The 22,582-nt window shown below is 41.2% G+C and overlaps 4 protein-coding genes across 4 annotated transcripts; 2 read left to right on the forward strand and 2 right to left on the reverse strand.

Annotated features, from left to right (window-relative positions):
• The first annotated feature begins 208 nt into the window (after positions 1 to 208).
• znf185 (zinc finger protein 185 with LIM domain) lies at positions 209 to 4,251 on the forward strand. The gene is made up of 8 exons (XM_022752041.1): positions 209 to 221; positions 508 to 555; positions 888 to 923; positions 1,645 to 1,716; positions 1,823 to 1,897; positions 2,014 to 2,079; positions 3,130 to 3,235; positions 4,030 to 4,251. Exons 3-8 carry the CDS (start codon positions 916 to 918, stop codon positions 4,129 to 4,131), a joined length of 429 nt encoding a protein of 142 aa, XP_022607762.1. The 5' UTR covers positions 209 to 221; positions 508 to 555; positions 888 to 915; the 3' UTR covers positions 4,132 to 4,251.
• Positions 4,252 to 4,504: 253 nt separating this feature from the next.
• On the reverse strand, positions 4,505 to 8,402 carry fut11 (fucosyltransferase 11). Its single transcript, XM_022752040.1, has 5 exons — positions 8,246 to 8,402; positions 7,616 to 7,954; positions 7,100 to 7,480; positions 5,757 to 6,379; positions 4,505 to 5,590 (listed from the first exon to the last, which is right to left on the reverse strand). The coding sequence occupies exons 2-5, from the start codon at positions 7,952 to 7,954 to the stop codon at positions 5,440 to 5,442; spliced, it is 1,494 nt and encodes a 497-aa protein (XP_022607761.1). The 5' UTR covers positions 8,246 to 8,402; the 3' UTR covers positions 4,505 to 5,439.
• Positions 8,403 to 9,647: 1,245 nt separating this feature from the next.
• Positions 9,648 to 14,025, forward strand: LOC111226729 (ras-related protein Rab-9B-like). Its single transcript, XM_022752024.1, has 2 exons — positions 9,648 to 9,699; positions 10,698 to 14,025. Exon 2 carries the CDS (start codon positions 10,775 to 10,777, stop codon positions 11,384 to 11,386), a length of 612 nt encoding a protein of 203 aa, XP_022607745.1. The 5' UTR covers positions 9,648 to 9,699; positions 10,698 to 10,774; the 3' UTR covers positions 11,387 to 14,025.
• Positions 14,026 to 16,272: 2,247 nt separating this feature from the next.
• LOC111226590 (myelin proteolipid protein-like) lies at positions 16,273 to 21,254 on the reverse strand. Its single transcript, XM_022751822.1, has 7 exons — positions 21,185 to 21,254; positions 18,737 to 18,923; positions 18,421 to 18,577; positions 17,878 to 18,046; positions 17,130 to 17,203; positions 16,956 to 17,021; positions 16,273 to 16,541 (listed from the first exon to the last, which is right to left on the reverse strand). The coding sequence occupies exons 1-7, from the start codon at positions 21,186 to 21,188 to the stop codon at positions 16,461 to 16,463; spliced, it is 738 nt and encodes a 245-aa protein (XP_022607543.1). The 5' UTR covers positions 21,189 to 21,254; the 3' UTR covers positions 16,273 to 16,460.
• Positions 21,255 to 22,582: the final 1,328 nt, after the last annotated feature.

Raw genomic sequence — 22,582 nt, forward strand, 5'->3', positions numbered from 1 at the left:
TGTTGTGTGAGTGTTGTGACTTCGTCATCCTCTCAAGCTACAATGTCATGTCTTTGTTTGTTCTCAAGGTCCACTGAGAATGACTCTCCATGGGACAGGTGGACATCACCCACTGTCTATACTGTCACTACAGGAGAGGAAGAGGAAGAAGAAGAGGCGGAGGAGGAGAAGGAGGAGGAGGCGGAGGAGGATGAGGAGGAGGATGAGGAGGAGGAGGAAAGGTATCTCTGCTGTGGCTGAGCTCATTAAATGCATATTAAAGCGTTTTTATTTTTTGTACCATTTTAGCAGGATGTGATTATAGCACTTTAAAATTCAGTGGCTGTCAACCATTTAATTGAAAGTGAGCTAAACACAAGTTCCTCACGGCTCACTCAGAGAATAATCAACTTCTTCTTGACTTGTTATTTTTCACTTTAATACTGTCACTGTTTTTTTTTTTTTTTTTTTTTTTTTTTTTGTGCTGCCAGACTTTATTATAATGCAGGAATGTCCTCTGTTTTGTAGCCCTGAGGATACACAGAAGCAGACAGTCACAACCTTCACCACTATCAGGTTCGAAAAAACTCCTAAAATTTCTTAAGACTCCCATCTTCTGATCAAAAACTTCAGCGATTAGAAGGAATGGGGAGCGTGAGAGGCATGTAGGTTAATGTTTGCAATTACAATGTGATGGGAGGAGGGCTCAGGATGAGGCAATGCTGCAGTACAAAAGAAAACAGACCACACCTGGTCAATATACCCAGACCCCTCTGGAGCTGTGAGTTAGAAAGATCAGCTTTATGCACTTATAAAAACCGCAGAATTCCTGCTCACTGGATAGCGTCCAACTTATTGGCTGCTACAGCCTACAGTAAAAGTCTAATACAGCTTTCTTTACCTTCCAGGGAGACACACAGTGAACCAGAGCCTGCTATGGATCGGTAAGTTTATGATCTTGTTCGCATCAGACACAGTATAATGCAAGAGTGTCTCCTGAGTGTTATTTTCTACTATTTGGTCAGTTGATTTTCTCTCTTTTGTAAAGACACTTTTCTTTTCACTAGAGCTTTTTGTCTTTTATGACGGGCTACTGCATGGAAATCAAATGTTCCTGTTATTCTGAGTGGACTAAATAATTAATTTAATAACATCTATTTAATATCAAACAAACAATATCCAATATTTAGGTCATCTGGGCTTATTTTACACTTTCACCTACACCACATCTGCCTTTGTCTCTGTGTTTGTCGTCTTAGTCAGATAGGTGAGAGATTTAGGCCAAACCCTGTGGGAATGCAGCTGTATCCGCTTAATACTAAACTCTGGATCTCAAGTTACCTGCAACTCCTGTATGAGTCTCCCGTCTGAACTCTGTTACTGAAGCCAAATGACAAGATCTTCTCTCCCATTGTCTTTCAATTTGCCCTCATTTCCTTCCCTCTAATTATCATTCTCCAGATGTCAGATTAATGATGTGTATTAGAGATGTCCTTTTGTCAAATCACAGCCCGTTAAACAGCATGCCATTAACAAGTGATGGCAGAAAATGATTATCTCTTGAGTTACATTTGACAGATGTAGAGTCCCTCTGTATAAGCCATCACACTGCTGTCATCAGCGAGTCAAAGCTGAGACTAACACCACTGCACTCTCCTTCTCCAGTTATGAAACTTATTCCAGGACCGTGATAGAAGAAGACCATCGTGTCCAAACACCAGAACCTGAGACCAAGAAGTGAGGGATTTTACAAACTAGATTTTTTGTATAAAGGTGGCAACTAATGTCTTTTTTTTAAGTGTGTATACTAACTCACTCTTTCCTTCACCTGCCTCTGTTCAAGGGGGTTCGTTTATGTGAAGGAGTATGTCAATGCAACAGAGCTGTCCTTGCATAACGCCAGAGATACAAGCGATGGGTAGGACCACTACATTATTTACATAATCAAAAAAAACAAAAACAGTACTGATTAAAAAATACTGCTGAATAAACACTGCTCTGGTGATGATTTACCTATCGCTCCTGTTTCCACAGTGGGTCAGATAATTTGACATCAAGCTCCGTGGATTACTCTTACAGCAGCCCCTCCACTTACTCCAGGTAATAACACATTTCCCTGAACCAGCTATAAGCGTCAGCCCTTTCTCCCCTGACACTTCAACGGCTTTCATCTCTTGCTCTTCAATTGACATTTCATCTGCTTTCAGCGGTTACATGTAACATTGCTTCTTGACTGAATTTTTCTGTTTCTCTTCAACTGGCATTTCTCACACTTTGACTGACACTTCAAGTCCTTTCAGATCTGAGGTCTTAAGCTTTGAACAACAAATAAAACTTCCCACAACTTCCACTGTTTGTAACCGATTTACTTTAACTGCTTTCACTGCTTGCACTTTAGTTAACACTTCAACTGATACCTTCTTTCAGTTTATACACATTTCCATATCAGCTGACAACTCCAGCTCAATTTATCAGTCACACTTCAGATGACAGTTCAATTCCTTTCAGCCTTTTCACTTCAACTTAAAAACTACACTAAACTTCACTCAGCACACTCTCTTAAAATTGTTACTTAAACTTAACTCATTGCTAACACTTCCACTGAAACTTGAACCTCTTTTTATCACTGCCACTTCAGCTACTTTCAGTATTTGTATTGTGACTGTCGCTTCAACTTCACTTTCAACGTCTTTTTTATTTCAAATGCTTCAACTGCAAATTTCCTCCAACAAGCACGAGTACATTTTCCTCAATATATTTTGTACTTTTTGTATTTGCTCTCGTTTCCATAGTGGGTCATATTATTTGATATCAAGCTCTGTTAGTTGCTCTTACAGCTGCTCCTCTACTCAACTCCTTAACAACACATTTCCCTAAACCTGTTTTAAAACCTTTAAGCCCTTTCTCCCACTGCCTTGTTATTTCCCCTTCTGACGAAACTGGATAGGTGTAAGCAGTAGGGCAGAAATTCCACCAAGCCTGCTCATTAGGAGGCTAAGCAGGGACATGAAAGGATTATTTACACTTCTTAAATTCCCTCACACAGGACAGAAAAGGTCACAGGTTATTTAACCAGAAAGAGCTACGGTTTCACAAGAGCTGTTTCTGCATCACTGGCCAAACTAACTTCAATCGCTCTGTCTTCCCCAGTGGCTCGCTGTCATCCACCTGTACATACTGCGGAGAGCAGGTGGGCAATGATGCCAAGATCACCATTGAGCACCTCAACATCAACTGTCACCCTGCCTGCTTCAAGGTAATTAATCTGTCTGCTCAGATACAATCCTGCTGAAGATACATTGTGGTATACTCACATCTCCCTGCAGAAAATTTGCTTTTTTTCACCTCAAGCAATAGTTTGAAATTCTGGTAAATGGGTTTGATCACGTTTTCGGCAGGAGCTGGATGTCACTCTCATGTCTGTACCATAAATGAATGATGAATATAGATAAATGACGTACATCTTAGATTAGCATAAAGACTGTAAACAGGGGTAAACTCTCCATAGTTCAAAAATTCACTGACCAACAGCTCTAAAGCAAAATACAACATTAAACATGTTATATCTTGTTTGACTATTTCTTAGCCAGGAGCAGGGACTGTCTTGAGTGTTCAGTGGTTGCCTGGTAACCTCATGGTGACAAGACTGGCACATAATCAGCTGTAAAACCACAACTTTTTGTTTATTGCACTGATAAACAAATGAGATGTAACATGTTAACTGGTGAGCTTTGGAGGTGGTTACCTTTTGTTATCTTTAGAGAGAACCAGGCTGGCTATTTCCCCATTTCCAGCCTTTGTGCTAAGCTAAGCTAACAGGCTGTGGGCTACAGCTTCATATTTGACTGATATGAGTGTGATGAACTTTCATAATCACTTTGGTATACTGTCTATAACAAGGTGTAACCAGTTACTTGTGTTTTAACAGCTTAAAACCATTTTCTCTTCTGTGTATTGTAAAAATGCATTACTGAATTTCAAGTATAAAAACACTGCACTGCGCTGTATTTTTTAACTACATTTTCTAATGACATTCTCATACTTTTTCAGTGCGGTGTGTGTAGTAAGCCCATGGGAGACCTTCTCTACAGTATGTTCCTACACGGTGGGAAAGTCCACTGCGAGAGCTGCTACTCCAAATCTTTCGACTGATTAACAAGGCTCTTCAGCTGTCTCTTGTCCTCACCCGCTTCCCTTCGCATTCATTTGCATATAAAGTGAGAACTGGTCTTTCACAAAGTTTGTACCGTGTTCAGTTTGAACTTTTCCGTGGTTCAGGGTGATCAGAGCCTCCTATAGTGAACAATACCATTGCTCAATGTTGATTCTTACATTAGGTTAAATTTGTAATTTCTCAAACATGTTATACAACTGTGTGTTTTTTTTTTTCCCTGGGGGTAATAGTTGTATCTGCCTCAGTAGACTATGAAGGATATATCTGTACAACACGGTGAACTGTGAACAGACTAATACTGGCAAGTGGGGTATAATATTATAATTTAGTAACAGATGGTATGCAAGAAAATGACTTTGTTACAAAATGTTTACTTCCTTTGTTCTTCTTGATACAAAATAGTGTGTTCACATGTATGATGCTTTGTTAACAAAATAAAATGATTTATATGATCCTGGTATAAATATGTGATACAAAGGTAGTATGCCAATAGACACACAAAATTGCTGTGGAGTCTCCAGCAGTTACAGGTCTTAGAAAAGCATTAGTCAAAAATTATTGCACGTAAAAATGATCAGAATACAGTTAGAGCAACAGTATAAAATATCGAGCACAGAAATTCTGCAAATGCAGTGGTGGTTTCCCACTGGGAGTTGTGCTTAACTTTACATTTGCCTTTCTCTGCTCCTTGGTGAGATAATATTTTCCTTGCATAGTCACTTAAAATAGCTGTGTACATAAATGTGACTTTAGCTAATAACCATCAGCTACCTGCTGAGTAACTGTAGAGAAGCTAATGCAGTTCATTGGCGACTGTCTTGATGGTCTTCACACTCAGTTAGGCAGAGCTCCCTTGGTACAGAGGACACGTCTTTGGCTCTGTCCCAATCCAATGAAAATGTGCCTCCCATGGGAATGTGCATTTCTGGAACAACTGCACTGCATGCAGTTAACATTAACAATGCAATGCAGAGTAAGGGCAATGATGGCACCTCAGTTATAGTAATAAAACAACGTGAAAATATTAGCATATACCACTCTAAAACATTATTTTCCCATTACTGAACTTGGGATAAAGGACAAAAGTATCACGTCAGCAGAATATAATATCAAAATCTGTTCCAGTATAACTAAAACTGCTCATAAGAGTAAAGGAGTTTTGGCTCAGGTGCAAAAATATGAGTCACTTCTGCTTCATTCCCTCATTTAAACTGGGGGGGATGCATAATATGGGACACTCCTGTAATATACATGTGCTCCATCCTCTGTTTGTTTCAAGGCCTGGGTCAGTGTTTTCCTCTGGCTCTGCTCACAGCGATGTTTTGGATGTGCTTCCACAGCAGCGAAGGGTCTGACTCGTTATGTCTTATCAGAGACTCCAGCCCCTCCGCTTGGTCAAGACTCTGCCAGTAATCCTGAGGCCATATTTGCAACCATCTGCAGACAGATATACAAACAGATTAGACCCATCACAGAGGATATTTTAATTAGACAATTAAAATAGGCGGATTTCTCTTCCCTCGAGACATTGTCATTCACATCAAAGTACTGGAAGTAGCAGGATTTAACAACTGGCACTGTGAATAATTTAGGACAAACTCACGCATCATCTGCAGGTAAGTCTTGAATGTCTCCGTACCCAGGGCTGGGCAGAGGGCACCCCATGTGAGAGTTATCTGCCATTTTAGGCTGAGGAGGCGGGTTCTTCTTCGGTGCTTTCCTATATGCTCGTTCTGCTGTCAGTCGTGCATTCTCCTGGTCACACACGTAACATTCAAATCCATTCAGGTAGTTAGGTTTACTCATGTCATTAACCCCCCACTCACGAGTCTCTAGAGCCTCCAGCAAGCGAGTGTTGGTGATTCGCCTGGGGTTCTTAAACTCTAAATACTTTGCATACTCATCATCATTCTCATCGAGACGTTTGAGGAAGTCAGCGAGAGCTTTTGGTGAGGGGAAGTTATCTATGATGATTGCAGAGTGGTCGTTGGGCATCCAGTCTACCACCACAGAGGAGCCTCGATAGACAGGCACGCAGCCCTGATGGAGAGGCCGCCACAGCTTCTCCGTCATGTAATCTGGACACAGGCCGTTCTCCAGGGCCAGGTGGAACTTGTAGCGTGCAACAAAATTCATGAATCTGGGTTCCTCGCCGGTAGCGGTGGCCGTATCCTCCAGACGTTCAGGTAGAGGTTTGTTGTTCAAGCATTTCCCATAAGAGTCCACCTGCAGAAACAGAAATAATACAGGAGAAAGGAGACATATGGGGGGATGGTTAGAAAACATTTGGGAAAAGATTATTAATGAGCGATGACAAACATTTAATGGAATACATTTCTCATAAAACACTGATTAGACATTTCTAATTGACCTTAATATTTCATTCCCTGATGGGAATTCACACACATCACTGAGAGCAATATTTACAAAGCAATTAGAGTGGTGTTACTGTTAATGACCTTGAGCTACTGACCTGTGTGCAGGAGTATGTGTGAGTGGAAATGGGGAAAACTTCAATGCCATGTGATCTAGTTGGTAATTAATCTTAAGAGTAGTCATGGTAGTATTCAAAATAAAGATGTGAAACAAGACAATTTAAAGATGTGTACTATTTAAGAACAGCTTGGCTTTCAAATATTAGAGGGTGAGATTAAAATGAAATATACACCACTAAATCACTGTGTCCAAATACTTTGTTTTTTGATCGCATTCCAGCAGACACTGGACGCTTCACTGGCAATATCACAGTCTGCTCTCTGACTGGAATGTTTTATCGCTTGGACAGCAATGCTGCAGCATGTAAAACTATGACTGCCCCTTAGTTGCTATAATTTTAAAATTGAATCTCCATGAACATACACATTGCCAGTAGTAATATGAATCTCATCTCTCATTTGGCATGCATCTTAGTAAACATGGTCCTGGAAGACCTCCTCTGTACCACACCTCGATATACTTCATGAGCTCCTTGACATATCTGTCTCTGTCTGATGGCACATCGCAGTGAGACTGCATGTAAAGCACAGGGGCCATGCCCTCCCTCCTGAGGCGGTTCTTCTCCTGCAAGAACACAGCTGCAGGCTCCAGCAAGTAGCCCAGGGAGGGCAGCCACTGCAGGGTCAGAGGATAGTCAGACTCTCTGCGAAATGTGGCAGTGTAGTTGAACAGCCTGACTCCCGGTCCGTGAGAGAGGATGTAGTTATTCATGGGTGACTCTTCATGGAACAGTGCCCAGGTCTGGTGGCGGAGTCGAGGGAGCGGTGCCTCATATGCCCTGAAGTCTGTCCCATAAAAGATGATGGATGCTGTTCGCTTGTACAGCTGGACCTTTCAAGATCAAACTCAAAATTACTGGCAGAACAGCTTGGGATGATAATTATTACTAATGTGTGCATGCATCTCCTCTTTGTCTAAACCAAGAGTTTCAGTAAAAAGTTTTGTGAGGTTAAATATCTCTGGTACCTTGCGGTTGCTTGTGACCAGGCAGGAGGACGTGGCACAGTCAATGCGTTCAGTGTCACCTGGAAAATGAGGGAACAGTCCCCCGCTCCACCAGAGGATAATGGGCAGCTCCTTGTTGCTGCGCCGGTCACTGTTGCCAGGTCCTCTGTATGAACTGATGGAGGCAAACTCCATCTCTGATAGAGCACTCTGGGGCTGAAAGGCTCCTCGGTCCACTGCATCCAAAGCCTCCAGGGGAAGTTGATCGTCTGGAAAGGAGGCAAAGGAGACCCATACCCAGCACAGGACACCAAACAGTCCCAGACACACACAGGGCACCAGCCTGCCCCTACCTGCCATCTGCAAGGTTAAAAAGAACAGACAACACATTTAAGAGACAGGCATTAACTCGGATACAAGCAGTCAACAGTGAAAAGGACAAACCAAACAAAATGCCTGTATACGCAGTTTAACATATAAAATCACGGCCTGCGTCGTTGCGCGTAACTCAAATTAAAGGCTTACGGATTCAGTTATTGCTTCTGGGAAACCAACTTCGTTTAACAAATACCCTAGCAAGTAAGTCAAACATTTCAGTCATACGTGTCAGTGTTGTCAGAGCATGCATCAATATGGCAACATTTTTCCTACCACTGTCACTGCAGCAAACACATGAAGGTACGGTTTCTCTTTATTCTTCAAAAACTTGTATGGCTATTCGCCGAAGAAGTTAGCCTTGAGGGAGTGGAGACAACGGGATGCTCTCTAACAACAGCCAACGATACAGGGGGAATAAAAACAGCTGGACTCTTCTTCTACGTTTCTGGTTTTCTTCTTCTGCGGCTCGCAAACGAACCTCAAGTCACACAGCGCCGCCCACAGGCGAATTTCTGATAAACATCTGTGAACGCTGCAGCACGTTTGTTCAGTGTTCAGTTTGTCACAGAATATTAGTGTACTGAAAGTACAACAAATACTTAATAGAAAAAAAAGAAAAGAAAAAAAATCTAAATAATGTCGAAACAGTTTTGAAACATAGTCTCCTATACAAATACATTCCTACATTTAATTCTACAGATGTGAAACTACAACAGTGACACTAATAAAACGTTACCATGTCATTCTTTCATTTGCTTTTTCTAATTGGTAATAATTAAATAATGAATGGAAGTTATGTAAAATAATCATCAAAAAAAGATTTGTCATTATGATTCCTGTTGTAGATAAGCGTTTAGCTTTACAGTGTTTTTTATTCTTGACAATTTTTAATTTTATGTCTGTGCTTGGCAAACGTAGCTTTGTACCTTTATTATTGTTGAATCTGTCTTACTCTGAAGGGCAAAGTTCACAGGTATTGCCCTCTGCTTTAAACACTGGTAGAAATTTTACTTAAAGTCCCTGTCCATATTAGTATATTGAAGGGCTTCTATACTAACTTTGATGTTTGAGCTTCACTGTGCAGAATAATGTACATTGTCTGACACTAGAAGGCTGTTTTCAAATGCTAGAGGGAAAAGTTTCTCTTTTATTTTCTCGATTAGCGAAAAGTTTTGGTTCAAACCTTAAAATTATTAAAATAATTTAAAGGAAAAGCAGTAGGTTGAGAAGCTGAAACAATGAAATATTTGTTATCTTTACATGAAAAAAATGACTTAAATTATTATCAAAAGAGTGGTCAGTTAATTTTCTGTCAATCAATCTATTGATTAATCGACTTGCCATCATATATTATAGGTTCTATTATACAAAGATTTTAGTTTATAAAGTATAGCCGTCAGATAAATGTGATTTCACCATGAAATTTAGTGAACTTGTATAAGAAAAAGTATAAGTATAAAGTATCATGAAAAGAAAAGACTCAACTACAAGTAACCTAGATTTGTAGTTAAGTACAGTACTTGATTAAATGTATACTTACTTACACAACATTCAGTTTGTTGTCATCATTCATGAAAGGTGGTGAACTTGTCGGACTTTAAGACCCGGGTTTGCCTGAGCGGTGTGCACATGCAGCTCGTCGATGGGCGCGCGCACGTCACGACACTCAATCTCAGTCAGATGCAGGGGCGCAGGGCAGACCACGCAACATCAACAACAGGAACAGGGTGAGTGAAAATACCTGTTTGTTCTGATTGTAGTGGCTGCATTCATGTATAGATGTATCACCTCACTGCAACATTTGTTTTTTTGTTGCTTACAACGCTTTTTAAAATAGTTTTTAGTCGCATATGCACTGAGGCTAACGGTTAGCCTGGCTTGGCTGGAATGTCAACAAGCCGTCAGACTAGCCGGATAGCTTGCTAGTTGGCTGCGAGGCATGCTAAGCGGCTACACAGTTGAACAGTTTCATGCCCGTTGCATGAACGTTTTTATTTAGAAGTCTGTTTTCTGTTTCGGTTCCTGTTTAACTTCTGCCCTTAAGTACCCTGTGCACAGTTTCACAGACAGCTTCGACGAGGCAGTTTAAAGAGAGTTTAGCCGGCAGCCTGTGTGTTGTTTGTGGTCTGCGCAGGTGCAATGGTCGTCTCTAGAGTCGGTGTTTGATCCTGACTCGCCCTTGTTTTTGTGGCGTAGGACTCAGACACATTACCTGTTACATAAGTCATCAAACAAATGTTGTCTTAGGCCAATGTTTATGCTCTACTCTATGGCTGGCACCTGTTCATTTCAGTTTAGCCAGGCATAGTACTACACAGTCATGAGTCAGAATTACTGTGTCATGTAGTAAACAACAAGGCTGTGGTCGTCTAGCCCAGAATTAGCGTCCTTACTTCAGCCAGAAACCTTTGGCAGACATCTTGGTCATTCACCCCTGTCATTGTGTCCTGAAACTAGTCAACCATTACACATCTCTCATAAGGCTTTCATTTGTTGCTGAAAAGGTTCATTTGAGGTTGAATGGAAATGTTGCTAGAACAGCAGTCTTTTCCCTGAGTAATCTTCACTGAATCATCAGAAAAGTCAAACCCTAGGTGGGTGGATGCGTGCTGAGTTTTTTTTCTGAGAAATCAGAATCTTTCATTGCATTTTGCCTAATGGCCATTTGCATTTCTCTTTTGATTGTCCAGTAAATATGTGTTTTTGCCTTTATTTCTCTCTCTAGGTTAAATCCACCCTGGTCTGCCACCTGGTGTGGGGGGCTGTAACCCAGTGAGGAGGCCTTTCTGGGTGGGAGGACGCATGATGAGCGGGAAGAGCCTACTACTGAAGGTGATCCTGCTGGGGGATGGTGGAGTGGGCAAGTCCTCCTTGATGAACCGCTATGTCACAGACCGTTTCGACTCCCAGTCCTTTCATACTATTGGTGTGGAGTTCCTCAACCGGGACCTGGAGGTGGATGGGCGCCTGGTGACTCTTCAGATCTGGGACACGGCAGGTCAGGAGCGCTTCAAGTCCCTGCGCACGCCCTTCTACCGAGGCGCCGATTGTTGTCTGCTCACATTTGCTGTGAATGACCTGCAGAGCTTCCAGAACCTTGGCTGCTGGAAGAAGGAGTTCATGTACTACTCAGACGTTAAAGACCCTGAACGGTTCCCTTTTGTGGTGCTTGGCAATAAGGTAGACATGGAGCAGAGGGAGGTGGGGGAGGACGAAGCACGGGCCTGGTGTGAAGAGAACGGCTGCTGTCCTTATTTTGAGACCAGTGCTAAGGATGACACTAATGTCACAGCTGCATTTGAGGCAGCTGTCAGAGAGGTTCTGGCTGCTGAGGACCAGATTGACCATGCACTACTGAGTAGTACTATTGATCTCCATGGCAACCGCAAAACCTCTCGCACATCTTGCTGCTGATTGGTCAGGTGCGAATACACCTTGTCTTAATCTTTCTGGCTGAAACTTGCCTCAAGCAGTCAGATATTGTTTATGGTACACATACTGTAGGTACAAGGTACTGAGAACAGTATCCCCTTAAGATATGGTTAAGATACAGCTGCTCTGAGGAGGGCGGTGTCAAGGACTCATCTGGTGTTTAGATTGTTGAATTATTGCTCCAACCGAGGTACAGACACACTGCAACAGGCACACTCATCCTTTGTACTTTGTCTGCTTTCAGTAGAGTTGCACAAAATATTTTTACCTGGCTTAAGCTTTGTCTGCCTATGCAGGAGTTTTATCAAACAGTGCTTTCAAAGTTATGGTTTTAATCAAAATAATTTAAACTTAAATAAATACAGTGGAAGAGAGAATACACCAGTCCTCTATTGAAGAGCACACTCTTTGGCACAGCAACTTGGAGTTGGTCTTGTAACTGCTCAACTTTTTGTCCATGAGCCTATTTCCAGGGTTTTAGAAGGACTGAATACAACATTGCCTTCTCTTTTAATTAGATGTGTTAGCAGTTGTTGGAGAGCTTGATTAAGAATTCCTGGCATCAGTATAATGACCAATACGATTCAAGGTACGAGGATGATAAATATTTGCTGCTCTCAAAAGGAAGATTCACTTGTCTTCAATGCGAAGGGAATTGTGAGCTTTAATTTTACAGCTCTGACTGTAAGCATTGGGTACGGACTATTGTGGTGCTCTTATTCATTTGATTATTAGATTCATTACCACTGCACTTTTGTGTAGCCGAAGGTATCAGGTGCACGAGCCAGGCATTATCAGATCATATTTATTTCCTGTGATTTATGTACATGGGCCTGTTTTATTATGTAAGGTTCAGTGTTTCTCAAAGTTCAGAAATAATACTGCTGTTGTTGATAAACTGCTGTTTATATTTCTGAGAAGCACATTTCCACCTTTGACTTTTTATCTTTTTAACAGACTTTATTGTCTGATCTTTAGGCTTCTGCGTTTGATCAGGGGCTGATTAAAATTCTGATGTGTAGATGAGGTTATAATTATTATAATTATTAACATTAATTTTGATAATTATGGCATGTTTGTAATCATGTGTCTGCCTTGTTGATTGCGTGGCAGGCCTTAACATTCCAATCTTTTAGCTTTGCCTATTCTGAAGGTCTCCTGTCCTTTACTGATACATTACATACACGTGTGCTGTCAGTCTGTCACTCTAGGTCTCACCTGAATATGAAATAGCATGAGCACAAGGATAATGCCGTTACCACTAATGTGTGCATCACCTCTCCTGTCCATTCATACAGTATTGAATGAAACCTACAGCTGAGTATTCTGAAAACTTGTTGACGTTTACGTGTGTAAATCTGGATGGTACTTTACTTTTATTTCAGTGTTTCTACACACCGGTTTACTTGCCACAGGTGCACTTGTATTTGTCCCTTTGGTTTTTACTTCTGTTGGCCAGAGGGCAGTGTTGTTTGCCTGTGTGCTTTTAAAAAATAATATGCCTCATATTCAATGCTTCAAACTGAGTTTAACATGGTTTAAATTCATTCTTATCAGTATTTTAGTTGCTGCTTGAACAATAATTTATATTGTGTGTCCTCTAAAAACCAAACCTGTTGCATAAATAAGATAAAATGTTTTCATCTTCTCACTGCACAAAGTCGCCATGGTTCTCATTATGGCCCTATGTTCTCATACAGCTTTCTGTTGTGTTAATGGTCTAGTGTAGTCTCTCAGCCTGAGATTGCATTATTTGCCTTTCAAGTCAAAAATTGCATCATATTTCAGTATGCACGCAGATTAATGGTGAACATTACAGGAGTTTCTCTGTGAAAGTGAAACCAATCCAATCAGGTACTGTCATATTTACTTTATTACATGTTTCTTTGTTTTAATGTAGGCCTATAATAACTAGCTTGTTTATGTGATCATGGTTAAAAGTTTTATAAGATGTGTTTGAGTAATGGCACTCTCAGCTGTGAACAGAGTCGGGCATTTCAACAAAATGGAGCTGTTAGCCTACATTAATTCAAAGCAATAATGAGGGCTGAAAGTTTATTATTTGTCAGTGTTAATGCTTTCTGGATTAAGCAGAATACCTTGTCTCCGTATTTACCATTACAGTTAAAATCCTGTCCAGATAATGTAGCCTACCACAGTGTTTACCTGAAATCTAACATCCCCGGGAATGAGTGGGTATTTACAAGTTGGTAGCATAACCATACAGTATATTGTTCTAATGTTGCTGTCTTATATCATTGCAACCCAGTGTAATGTCAGTATTTTTTTTAATGTTGCTGTAATATTTATGAATGTAAAAACTAATTTCTTTGGGCTGTCCATATTAATGGCTTATGTAAATTGCAAAGGGCATTCATTTTATAATAATGTACAAAAATGACAGTGAACGTCTGTTTCACTCTGTGCTCATCCCATGAGTGTGATTTAAGCTGTGTGAAAGTTAAGACTGTTCATCTTGATTATGTGTTGATCTAATGGACAACTTCCCTGTCTCCTCTTTTTGCACTATGGAAGATAAGACTGGTTGTGCCAACATGCTGGCAAAGCGGTGAATACTCTCCAGTGCTTGGCTACAAATAAAACATGCGACATACCAAATGGAGACACAATGTCATCTGTTTTTGTGCTGATGCCTTGAAAATCCATGAAAGTACATGGCTTTCAAAATTACTTTCAAGTTTGAAAACAAAAGGTTTTTTTAAACTATTTTTAAAACTAAAATAGGTCACTCAAATTTACAAAAAACTGAAGTTTTCCACCTTTCTCCACTTTCACTCACTTAACCATCAGGAACAAAAGCCCCAATATTTGCAGTAATAAGCAGCAATTTTAAAATTAACACTTCTTTGTAAGATCATGAGTAAAACCGAAGTCTTCCGATTTTACCCCCAATACACACCTTGTTTGAGTTTCATCACACAAGACCTTGAATGTCATTGATTGACCAAGTATGTGTGGGACCCAAGAGACAGTGAGCGCTGTTTATTTCCACTTCATTAAAAAAGAATATCAAGCATGCACTGCAGATTTATTTTCCCTTCATTAAAAAGGATATCAAGCGTGCTCTGCATACTGTGAAATCTGACCGAGGCAGTCTGCCTTTCAAAATAAATGTTTTTAAATCTCTAACTGTCTAAATATTCAGACTGGTCAAATGCAGAACATTATAGGAAGTAAGCACAAAATACTGAGCTGGTGTCGCTCAGTAAAAAAAAAAAAGTGCATTTGTAACATTTTACAACTTAAGATATAACATGCAATTGCCTATATTTTAATGCCAAAAAAATGAAGGGAATCAACTTAATTACTACCAACTTGTAACAAACTGGAGCGCTTTACAAAACAACATAACTTTCATGACCAGCTCATAGCAGAGAAGCTTATGCAGCAAAACTGGAGGCACTGTCAGGAGATGTCAGAAGTGCATGCAGGGTACGGAGAGCACAGCGTCCCCCCTCTGTCCCTCTGCAGCCTCCCATATAGGTCATAGCCTCTCCTCTCCTCTTTCGCCCTGTGCCTCAGCCTCCTCAGGTACACCTGGTTCACAGCCAAGTGCAGGGAACAGTGCACCTGTGGACACAAGAGGAGAGAATACAAAACACCTTACAAAACACCTTGGCCCCTAGATATGGCAGGAAGCCAAGGATGGAGCGCGAGTTGAACACCATGACACTACGCCAGACTCTTTGCTTCCACACAGACTTCAAACAAATATTTTCAGAGGCACTCTGCACAAATACTTCAAAGAATACTCTTTTTATTATCAAATTATACCAACACAAAAAATAATCATCAAACAGCCAGCTGCCACTTGACAAGTCCACCACTCACAGCTGGGTAAAGCTTCCACCAAATAGAATAATCTACTCATTATGTTGCAATAGGTTTTGTTAGTAATACCAAAGAGTACAATTAGTAAATACAGCTACAATAAGTAAAAAGAATTATTATACAATAACTACAACAAAATTCCTAAAGAATTAGAGACAAAACAAAGCTGTCCTATCTCTATAAAAAACCTCAGTCATGCATTAACAGCAGGGGGGAGTCACACCTCAACAATGTGTTTTGCATCTAATAATACGAGGTTACTCAATAAATTAGCACCTAGTGCTTTTTCCATCTCAAAATTATGAGAAACAATTTCAGACCATTCTAGATCAGATCTAAATAAGTAAGTCCCTTTGTCAGAAAGAAACTAGTCAAGATCATCTAAAATTCCTTCAGTTCCCTCACTCTGAATCCATCGTTTCCATTATTCGGGGGGAGGTGGGGGTCATGCAGCAGCATATGGATGTGTTGTGTGTGTGTGGTTGCCGTCCTAGAAGAGCTGCATTGTGGCCTTAGAGAGGTCTAGCCCTCTCTTTGTCCAGGGGAGCCTCTCCCTTGACATGTAATATAACCCTTGGCAGAGACTCGTAGCGCAGGTGGCCCCCAGAACTGGATCCTTATTGGCTAGCTTTCAAAACAGGCATGACTCCATTGTTGAGGCTTTTCTCCAGCCCGTGAGAAAAGTCCTGAGGTCAGCGTGAGACTGCAAATGCGTGCTTGTCTGCCACCATGGCAACCAGATGTGAGGGATGGTAGCCATGGTAACCTATAATCCCTACTCTCCGTAACAGCTGCATTATAGCTGTACGTGTTGTCAATTGGTGGTTATTTCTTGCGTATGTTAATTGATTAGTTGAGTGTTATTATTTGACTGTGATGGGAAGCAGAAATTAATTTTAGACACTAACCTCAGCAAGCAACAAAAACAATAATTTACAAATATGTTGGTGATGTGGCACTGAAAATAATGAACAACACAGCAGAGAAACTTCAGACAAAAAAAAAACAACAAGAAAAAAAAAAAAAGTAAATACAAAACAATAATATCCTTATAATAAGGAAAGTAAAAATATAAAGACAAGTTTTTTAAAAGTCCATGTGGTGGTCCTGTGCAGATGATGTGGAAGGAGAGAATTGTTGTTGACCCTTTAGACCCCTGTGTTGGTGGTGAAGTAGTGAGAGAGCCGACAGGAAGCTGGTGAGCCTAACACCGTGCACCTATCCCCTTTCTCCCCAGATACCGCAGAACCGCAAAGTTATAGGTGGTTGACACAGTATAGGTCAGCTATGGAAGGAGAAGCAGAGACAGGAAGTGTCAGAACACAAGTGAAGAGAAGAAAACTCCAAACTACAAATAAAAAAAAAAAAAATATGATTAACTCCTAATGGCATTAATTTGGTAGCTGATACCATCCGTATAACAGCCTCTGTAATGGAGTGGAGCATGTGAGTATAATGGGTACACCATTTGCCTGTCTGGAAAAAAACCCACCAGACATTACAGCATTAGTATGATGTTTGTATCAGCTGAGAAAGAGGAACAGAGAGCAATAGTACAAAAGTCATCAGTCATGGAGGTCTGAGATGCCTCGCCGCCTACACTCTGAGCGTCACTAAGTCACATGAGCCATAACACTATTGTTGTACCCCACTGTGGAAGCGCAGCCAAATTGGCTCCGGCTGAAGCACAATCACTCACCAGAGCCAAGAGAGTGATGCCCGCTCCGGCAAAGGCAGCAATGTAGAGGTCATAGGTCATTCGATACTGAAAGGGAAGAGATTTGCATTGGTGGTGATAGCATGTCTACTTCATTTCATGTCAGGCCAGTTGTAGAACATGACTGCAGAGTTTGAATTATTTCCAGGCGTTTACCTCTCTGGTCTTGCAAACAGTGGACAGAGTCATACCACAGGCTTTCCCTGGCACTGCATTCCATGGCAGGAGCCCTGTTAAAATCAAGCGTAAAGGATAAAGCAGGTGTTACTCTATATTTTGTTTTTCTCACTGTTTACAAATCCATGAACAGACCATAATAATAATAATAATAATAATAATTTTTCCATTTCCAAAATTTTCAGACTTCCCTAGCTTGTCTGTGGCTGTTACCTCTAAGTCCTTTGGTTCACACTGAAGATGTAAATTAGGTCACAAATACATGCTCTCATTTAAAATAAAAATAAAAAGTAATAATGTCCTACAAAAGCTGAACACCGTAGTAAATCGCCAACGTTACCAAAACATGAGTAAATAGCATTTGTTGGGGACTATTTTCAGCTGAGGATTAATACACATTCGATGAGCTAGTGAGTATTTATACCAGCAGATGGGTGTATGTGGGACTTACTCAAAAACTACAGTACCCATGTTCATAGTAATGAAGAAATGTGTCACCCAGTGCAACTGTCTGGCTCATTGATGGACAACAATGGAGGTCTATAGGCGCTAGGAATAAGCTTTATCAGGCTTTGGCAACAGAGGCAATACTTGGTAGAAGGATCAGTTCATTGTTGGTTTTTGTCTTTTCATGGGATTTGTAAACAAAAAGACATATAGAATATATAAAACAAAATGAATGTGGGAGGGCAGTAGCTTAGGCTGCCATAAAAGGGTTTCTTGTTACCGTATTGTCTTGCATCTACACACAGCTGGTTGATACTCGCCGGGGTCTCAGTCAGTACGTCGATGGTGTGGCAGGTGGCATCCATGTTGTAGAAGAAGTAGACAGGCAGGGCAGAGAAGGCAAACACCAACAGCCACAGCACAGCCAGTACATATGTCAACACTATAAACTGTACAAGGAGAAAGCAATTCACATTAGCAATATACAAATAAACATTACGGTGCATCATCATAATAAACTGATGCACATAAGTAATCTAAGAGAGTGTTTTTATGAGCAGTGACTCACTTGGTGACCACATTTACTTTTTTCTGATTAGCTTTACTTTACTATCTCACTCTCTGTTCTCCTCCTCTTTGAACCACTCAGTTTTTTTCCCCCTCAACCGCTCAAACACACACTGTATGCTTATCTTTGCATGTCCCCAAAGGTTTTTAGCAGCCTTAAGATTTTCGGCTCAGCACCCACCAGGGAGTGATATGTGTATTAATCCCATCCAATCTCTCCAATCCCCTTTACTTGTCCCACTCTGGGCCCTCTCACCGAGGAGCTGAGGCAGCGGCCACACATGGTGCTCCTGAACTCTCCAAAGGTTTGCTTGGCAACGCTGGTGGTGTAGAAGCCCTCAGCCAACAGCACGATGCAGTACAGGAAGAAAAAGGAGGCCAAACCATAGATGACATACTGGAAATATTGAATGCTGAGAGGGAGAGGAAAGGGGAAAAGAAAACAGTCAAAATTCAGGGTTACAGAGAATTCAGATCTTCAAAATAGACACTACAACACCAAAAAAAAAATCCCATGGGGAGGTTAAGAAGATGTCACTCTAATGATGGAAAAGCTAAATTTTACTACTTACATGTAGGCAAGGGTGATGTAGTCCTGAAGGTTACGGGCAAAGTAAGTCTCGATGAGTCTCTCTGTCTCTGTGAGTGCCTGGTGCCCACAACCACAGAAGAGGGCAATGCCAGAGAAACACAGCAGTGTGGCGACCAGGGAGCAGTATGGCACCCCACCCAAACAGCGCATACAGCAGTCATAGCAACCTGTGAGTCGAGACGAAGCACCATTAAAGTCAGGACACATTATTATCACTAATGCTATATGAAGGACAACACAGAAGTACTCTGCTCCAATGTACAAATGATGCACAGCAGAATATCACTCCTTTCCTGTAAAGATAACTCTGGTGGTGGCCATGCTGATAGCTTTGGTTTCATATGCCTTGCTTTTGAAGCATCCCTCTGAGATTTTTGCCTCCATCCCAATACAATGAATGTGAAATGGATTTTGTTTGTGCTGCTCCAAACTAGGGTTGCTACTAAAGAATATTTTCATCATTGATTAAGCTATTATTTTTTGGTCTAATAATCTCCACAAAAAGTGATTAAATGTCTACCACAGTCTCACACTCTGAGCCCAAGATGACATCTTCGGAAGTCTTGTTTTGTGCGGCCAACAGACCAAAACCCAAAGATATTTTGTTTACAATGAAATAAAACAGAGAAAAGAAAATCCTCAAGCTGGAACCTGGAAATAGTTTTTGCTTGACATTAAACGAATATAATGTATTGATTATCAAAACTGTTGGACATTCATTTTTCAGTGGATCGATACAGTATATTCAACAACAACTTCTCTATCCAGAAGCAGTTTCTTTGTTATGCTGGATAATTCACAGAACACACTGTCAACAGCTTTTGTTGTGACTGTTTCTTTAGTAGAAAGCAGCTCCCACAAACAAAAGTGTACAATGAGGTTGGATTAACAAGAACACTGTTGTTTTTTTAATGGTGTGAACAGCTTACAAAATTCCATTGAACAGGGGTGATGGCAGAAATCTGCAGAGATGGATATCCTCAAATCTGAAGCTGAATCTATCTGCATACCTAGATAACACTAGAGGTAGGTGAAGTTTGAACCAACCATTTAAAGAAGATTTGCTACTTTGTACTATGCTACTTCATCACTATGGCTCAAGCTGCAGCTGTAACGTTTAGTTCACTTGGTAAAGCTCTGCATTCTCCCTAATAGTCATGTGCTGCTTGAATGGATGCCAAGGGCAAAGGGCATGGGGATGTGTCTGCTCTGACCCCAGCTCACACCCTGACTCCATTCACCACCCAGCATGGAGAGTGTGAGAAAAAGGGGGAGGACGGAGAGGAGAGACAAAGTGAAAGAGAGAGAGGCTGCTTTTGTGACTGGAGAGACAACAGTCTTTGTCCCACAGCATCATGGGGGTACAAGGGCCACCAATGTCAAGCAAACAAAGACCAGAGGCACCTCTACGCCTGACACACACACACTCATGGACTTCCTTCTGGGCTAGACACAGGAACAAGAAGGAGATAGTGCGGAGGCTGTCTGCACTGGGAGAGTATGGGGGGGGGGGATAATCTATAAACAAACAATGCAACTGTGTGCATGTGTGCCATTACACGCTTGCATGCGTGCATCCACACAGACAAGCACAATGGAAGTACACTGACTGTGGTTGGTACCATTACAGTAAACACAGATGGCAGGAGGGGCAAATAGATAGCTCTTTAATTGAACACATCTACATGGCAGTGTTGACTGTCTGTGTGTCAGGGAGAGAGAGGCAAAACTGTGATCACTGCCATTCAGACAGCACTATAGCATGGAAGAGGGAGTTTAGCCAAAAGCACACAGTTATTTTGAGTATTGTTAAATTAGAAAGGAACATAATTAAAGTAGGGCAAATACACATAGTTACCTCTATGCACACAAAGAATTATAGTCACCACAAGTACAAGTACACAAGTAACAGCGCGCTCATAATCCAGAGCTTTGGAGCATCATACAGTCGCGCCTTCAGATACACCTTGTACCAATTAACTAATTAATGACATCACCAGCCTGAGCAAACAGCTGAAGGCTCTGAACCGAGGCACCCCCCCCCCCCCATCCCCTCCACTGTGACTCAAATGAAAATACAGGTCTAGTTCTGCTCGAAAATGCAGAGCCCAGGCCAAGTTCGTCTCTTTAAAAATTGAGAAAGATTGCGACCGAAAGCAAATGCGAAGGGGCTCCTCTGAATGTAGCCCTGCCATCTCAAGCATGAAATAAATCTCATCATATCAGTGGAGCATCAGCCGGTGAGTAGCCGACCTCTAAACTGACACACACACACACAAAAAAAAGCTTAATAACTTCTGATGCTCTCTCACAGTCCCATTCTTATCAGCGTGCAATCACATAAAATAAAATACAGATTTGATAATAAGAAGTATCCTATCTGCTAAAGGCTAATACAGTTAGATTTTAGTTGGCAGGAGTTTCTTACCCATGTCTGGAAGGATGCGTTCAGGACTTGTTGGCTACACTGCTGCCTACACTGCAGCTGGTCCGCTGATGATATGCGCAACTTGTCTTCGGCCCCCGTATATCAATCTCAACTCGCTTTCTGTTCCTACAACAATGGACAGACCCGCCGATGACTGCAAGTGCAATCTTAAAGGAACAATGTTGCTTTTCAATGAACTTCAAGGCGGAGAATAATGAGGAGTTCAAGGTTCTTGCGCTTGTAGAAATTTACTTAGTTCATTGTTGACGCATATTTGCATTTAGAGAGCAACTTGCAACTTCTTATGCAAATACAGAAGAGGGAAAGTTAAATTTTTGCCCCATGGAAAAATATAACTTTTCCTCTGTGAGTAGTTGGTCATTCAAACCCTAAGGTTTTCAATCCCTGGTTCGCCGAGGCCTTTTGTTTTGTTATTTTCAGCCTGAAAAATATAACCAAGTGAAGAGCAGCTCACGTATCATGCAGAGTGGGATTGATCTCATGTCTGTATGTCTAAGAACAGCGAAGGTGATTTGTCTGAGATTAAAACGCCATCAATATTAGCCTGTGGACAGTCAGGTGATGCTCTCCAGATTTAGGAAATTGTCAGATACTATCTGTTTGACTGCAGTCGCTGAGATATGGTACTGAACAGAAAAGATCTGACATCACAGCTGGCGAAACAGATATGTCCTTTATCGTTTATCTCTTAAATGGGCCTATTGAGTCCTGGAATGTTCCTTTTTAAAAGCAAGCTTCAAGTGGCATTCACAGACCATGAATATGTGGAAAGCTCAACTTTTGATAAATTTAGATGGTCTTCATAGCTTCTTTGATTAAAAAAGATCTGGTATGTCAATTAGCCTGGATTGTTATGTCATTTGTGATCATAAAATCCCTGATGTGTATTAGAAACCATCCACTGGGTATTTGGGTCGGTGCCAGCTGGTCTCCTTGTCCATGTCAGCTCATGCAAACTCTTAACCCCCTATCAAATGTTGAGCTTGGGAAAAAAATGAATTTGATTGAAATAAAATGTGCTGTGAGTGCAGCAGAGCAGCATGCAGCATGGAAACATCACTGATATCAGAGGCCACCTGACTGTGGCGGAGCGAGAGACTGTCCTCTGATTCATCTCCACCCTCTGGCAAAATACCAGGAATAAAGAGCCAGATTTGGCTTCATCTTTGTCCAGTAGATGGCAGGCTTTCTCCTGCCACAGCGTTTGCACAGCAGCAGGCACATCAACACTTTTATCCCATAATACTACAATTTTTAGAGAAACATCAGCTTTGTCTGGAACTGTCTCTAAACATGACGCTGTGAAAACCACAGTTTGCCAACCGGGTCAGAAATGTCTCCATTGAAAAACTCCGATAGGCCTATTCTTTAATATTA

Source organism: Seriola dumerili, unplaced genomic scaffold (genome assembly GCF_002260705.1).
Source record: "Seriola dumerili isolate Sdu_G_001 unplaced genomic scaffold, Sdu_1.0 BDQW01000161.1, whole genome shotgun sequence".
Classification (NCBI taxonomy): Eukaryota; Metazoa; Chordata; class Actinopteri; order Carangiformes; family Carangidae; genus Seriola; species Seriola dumerili.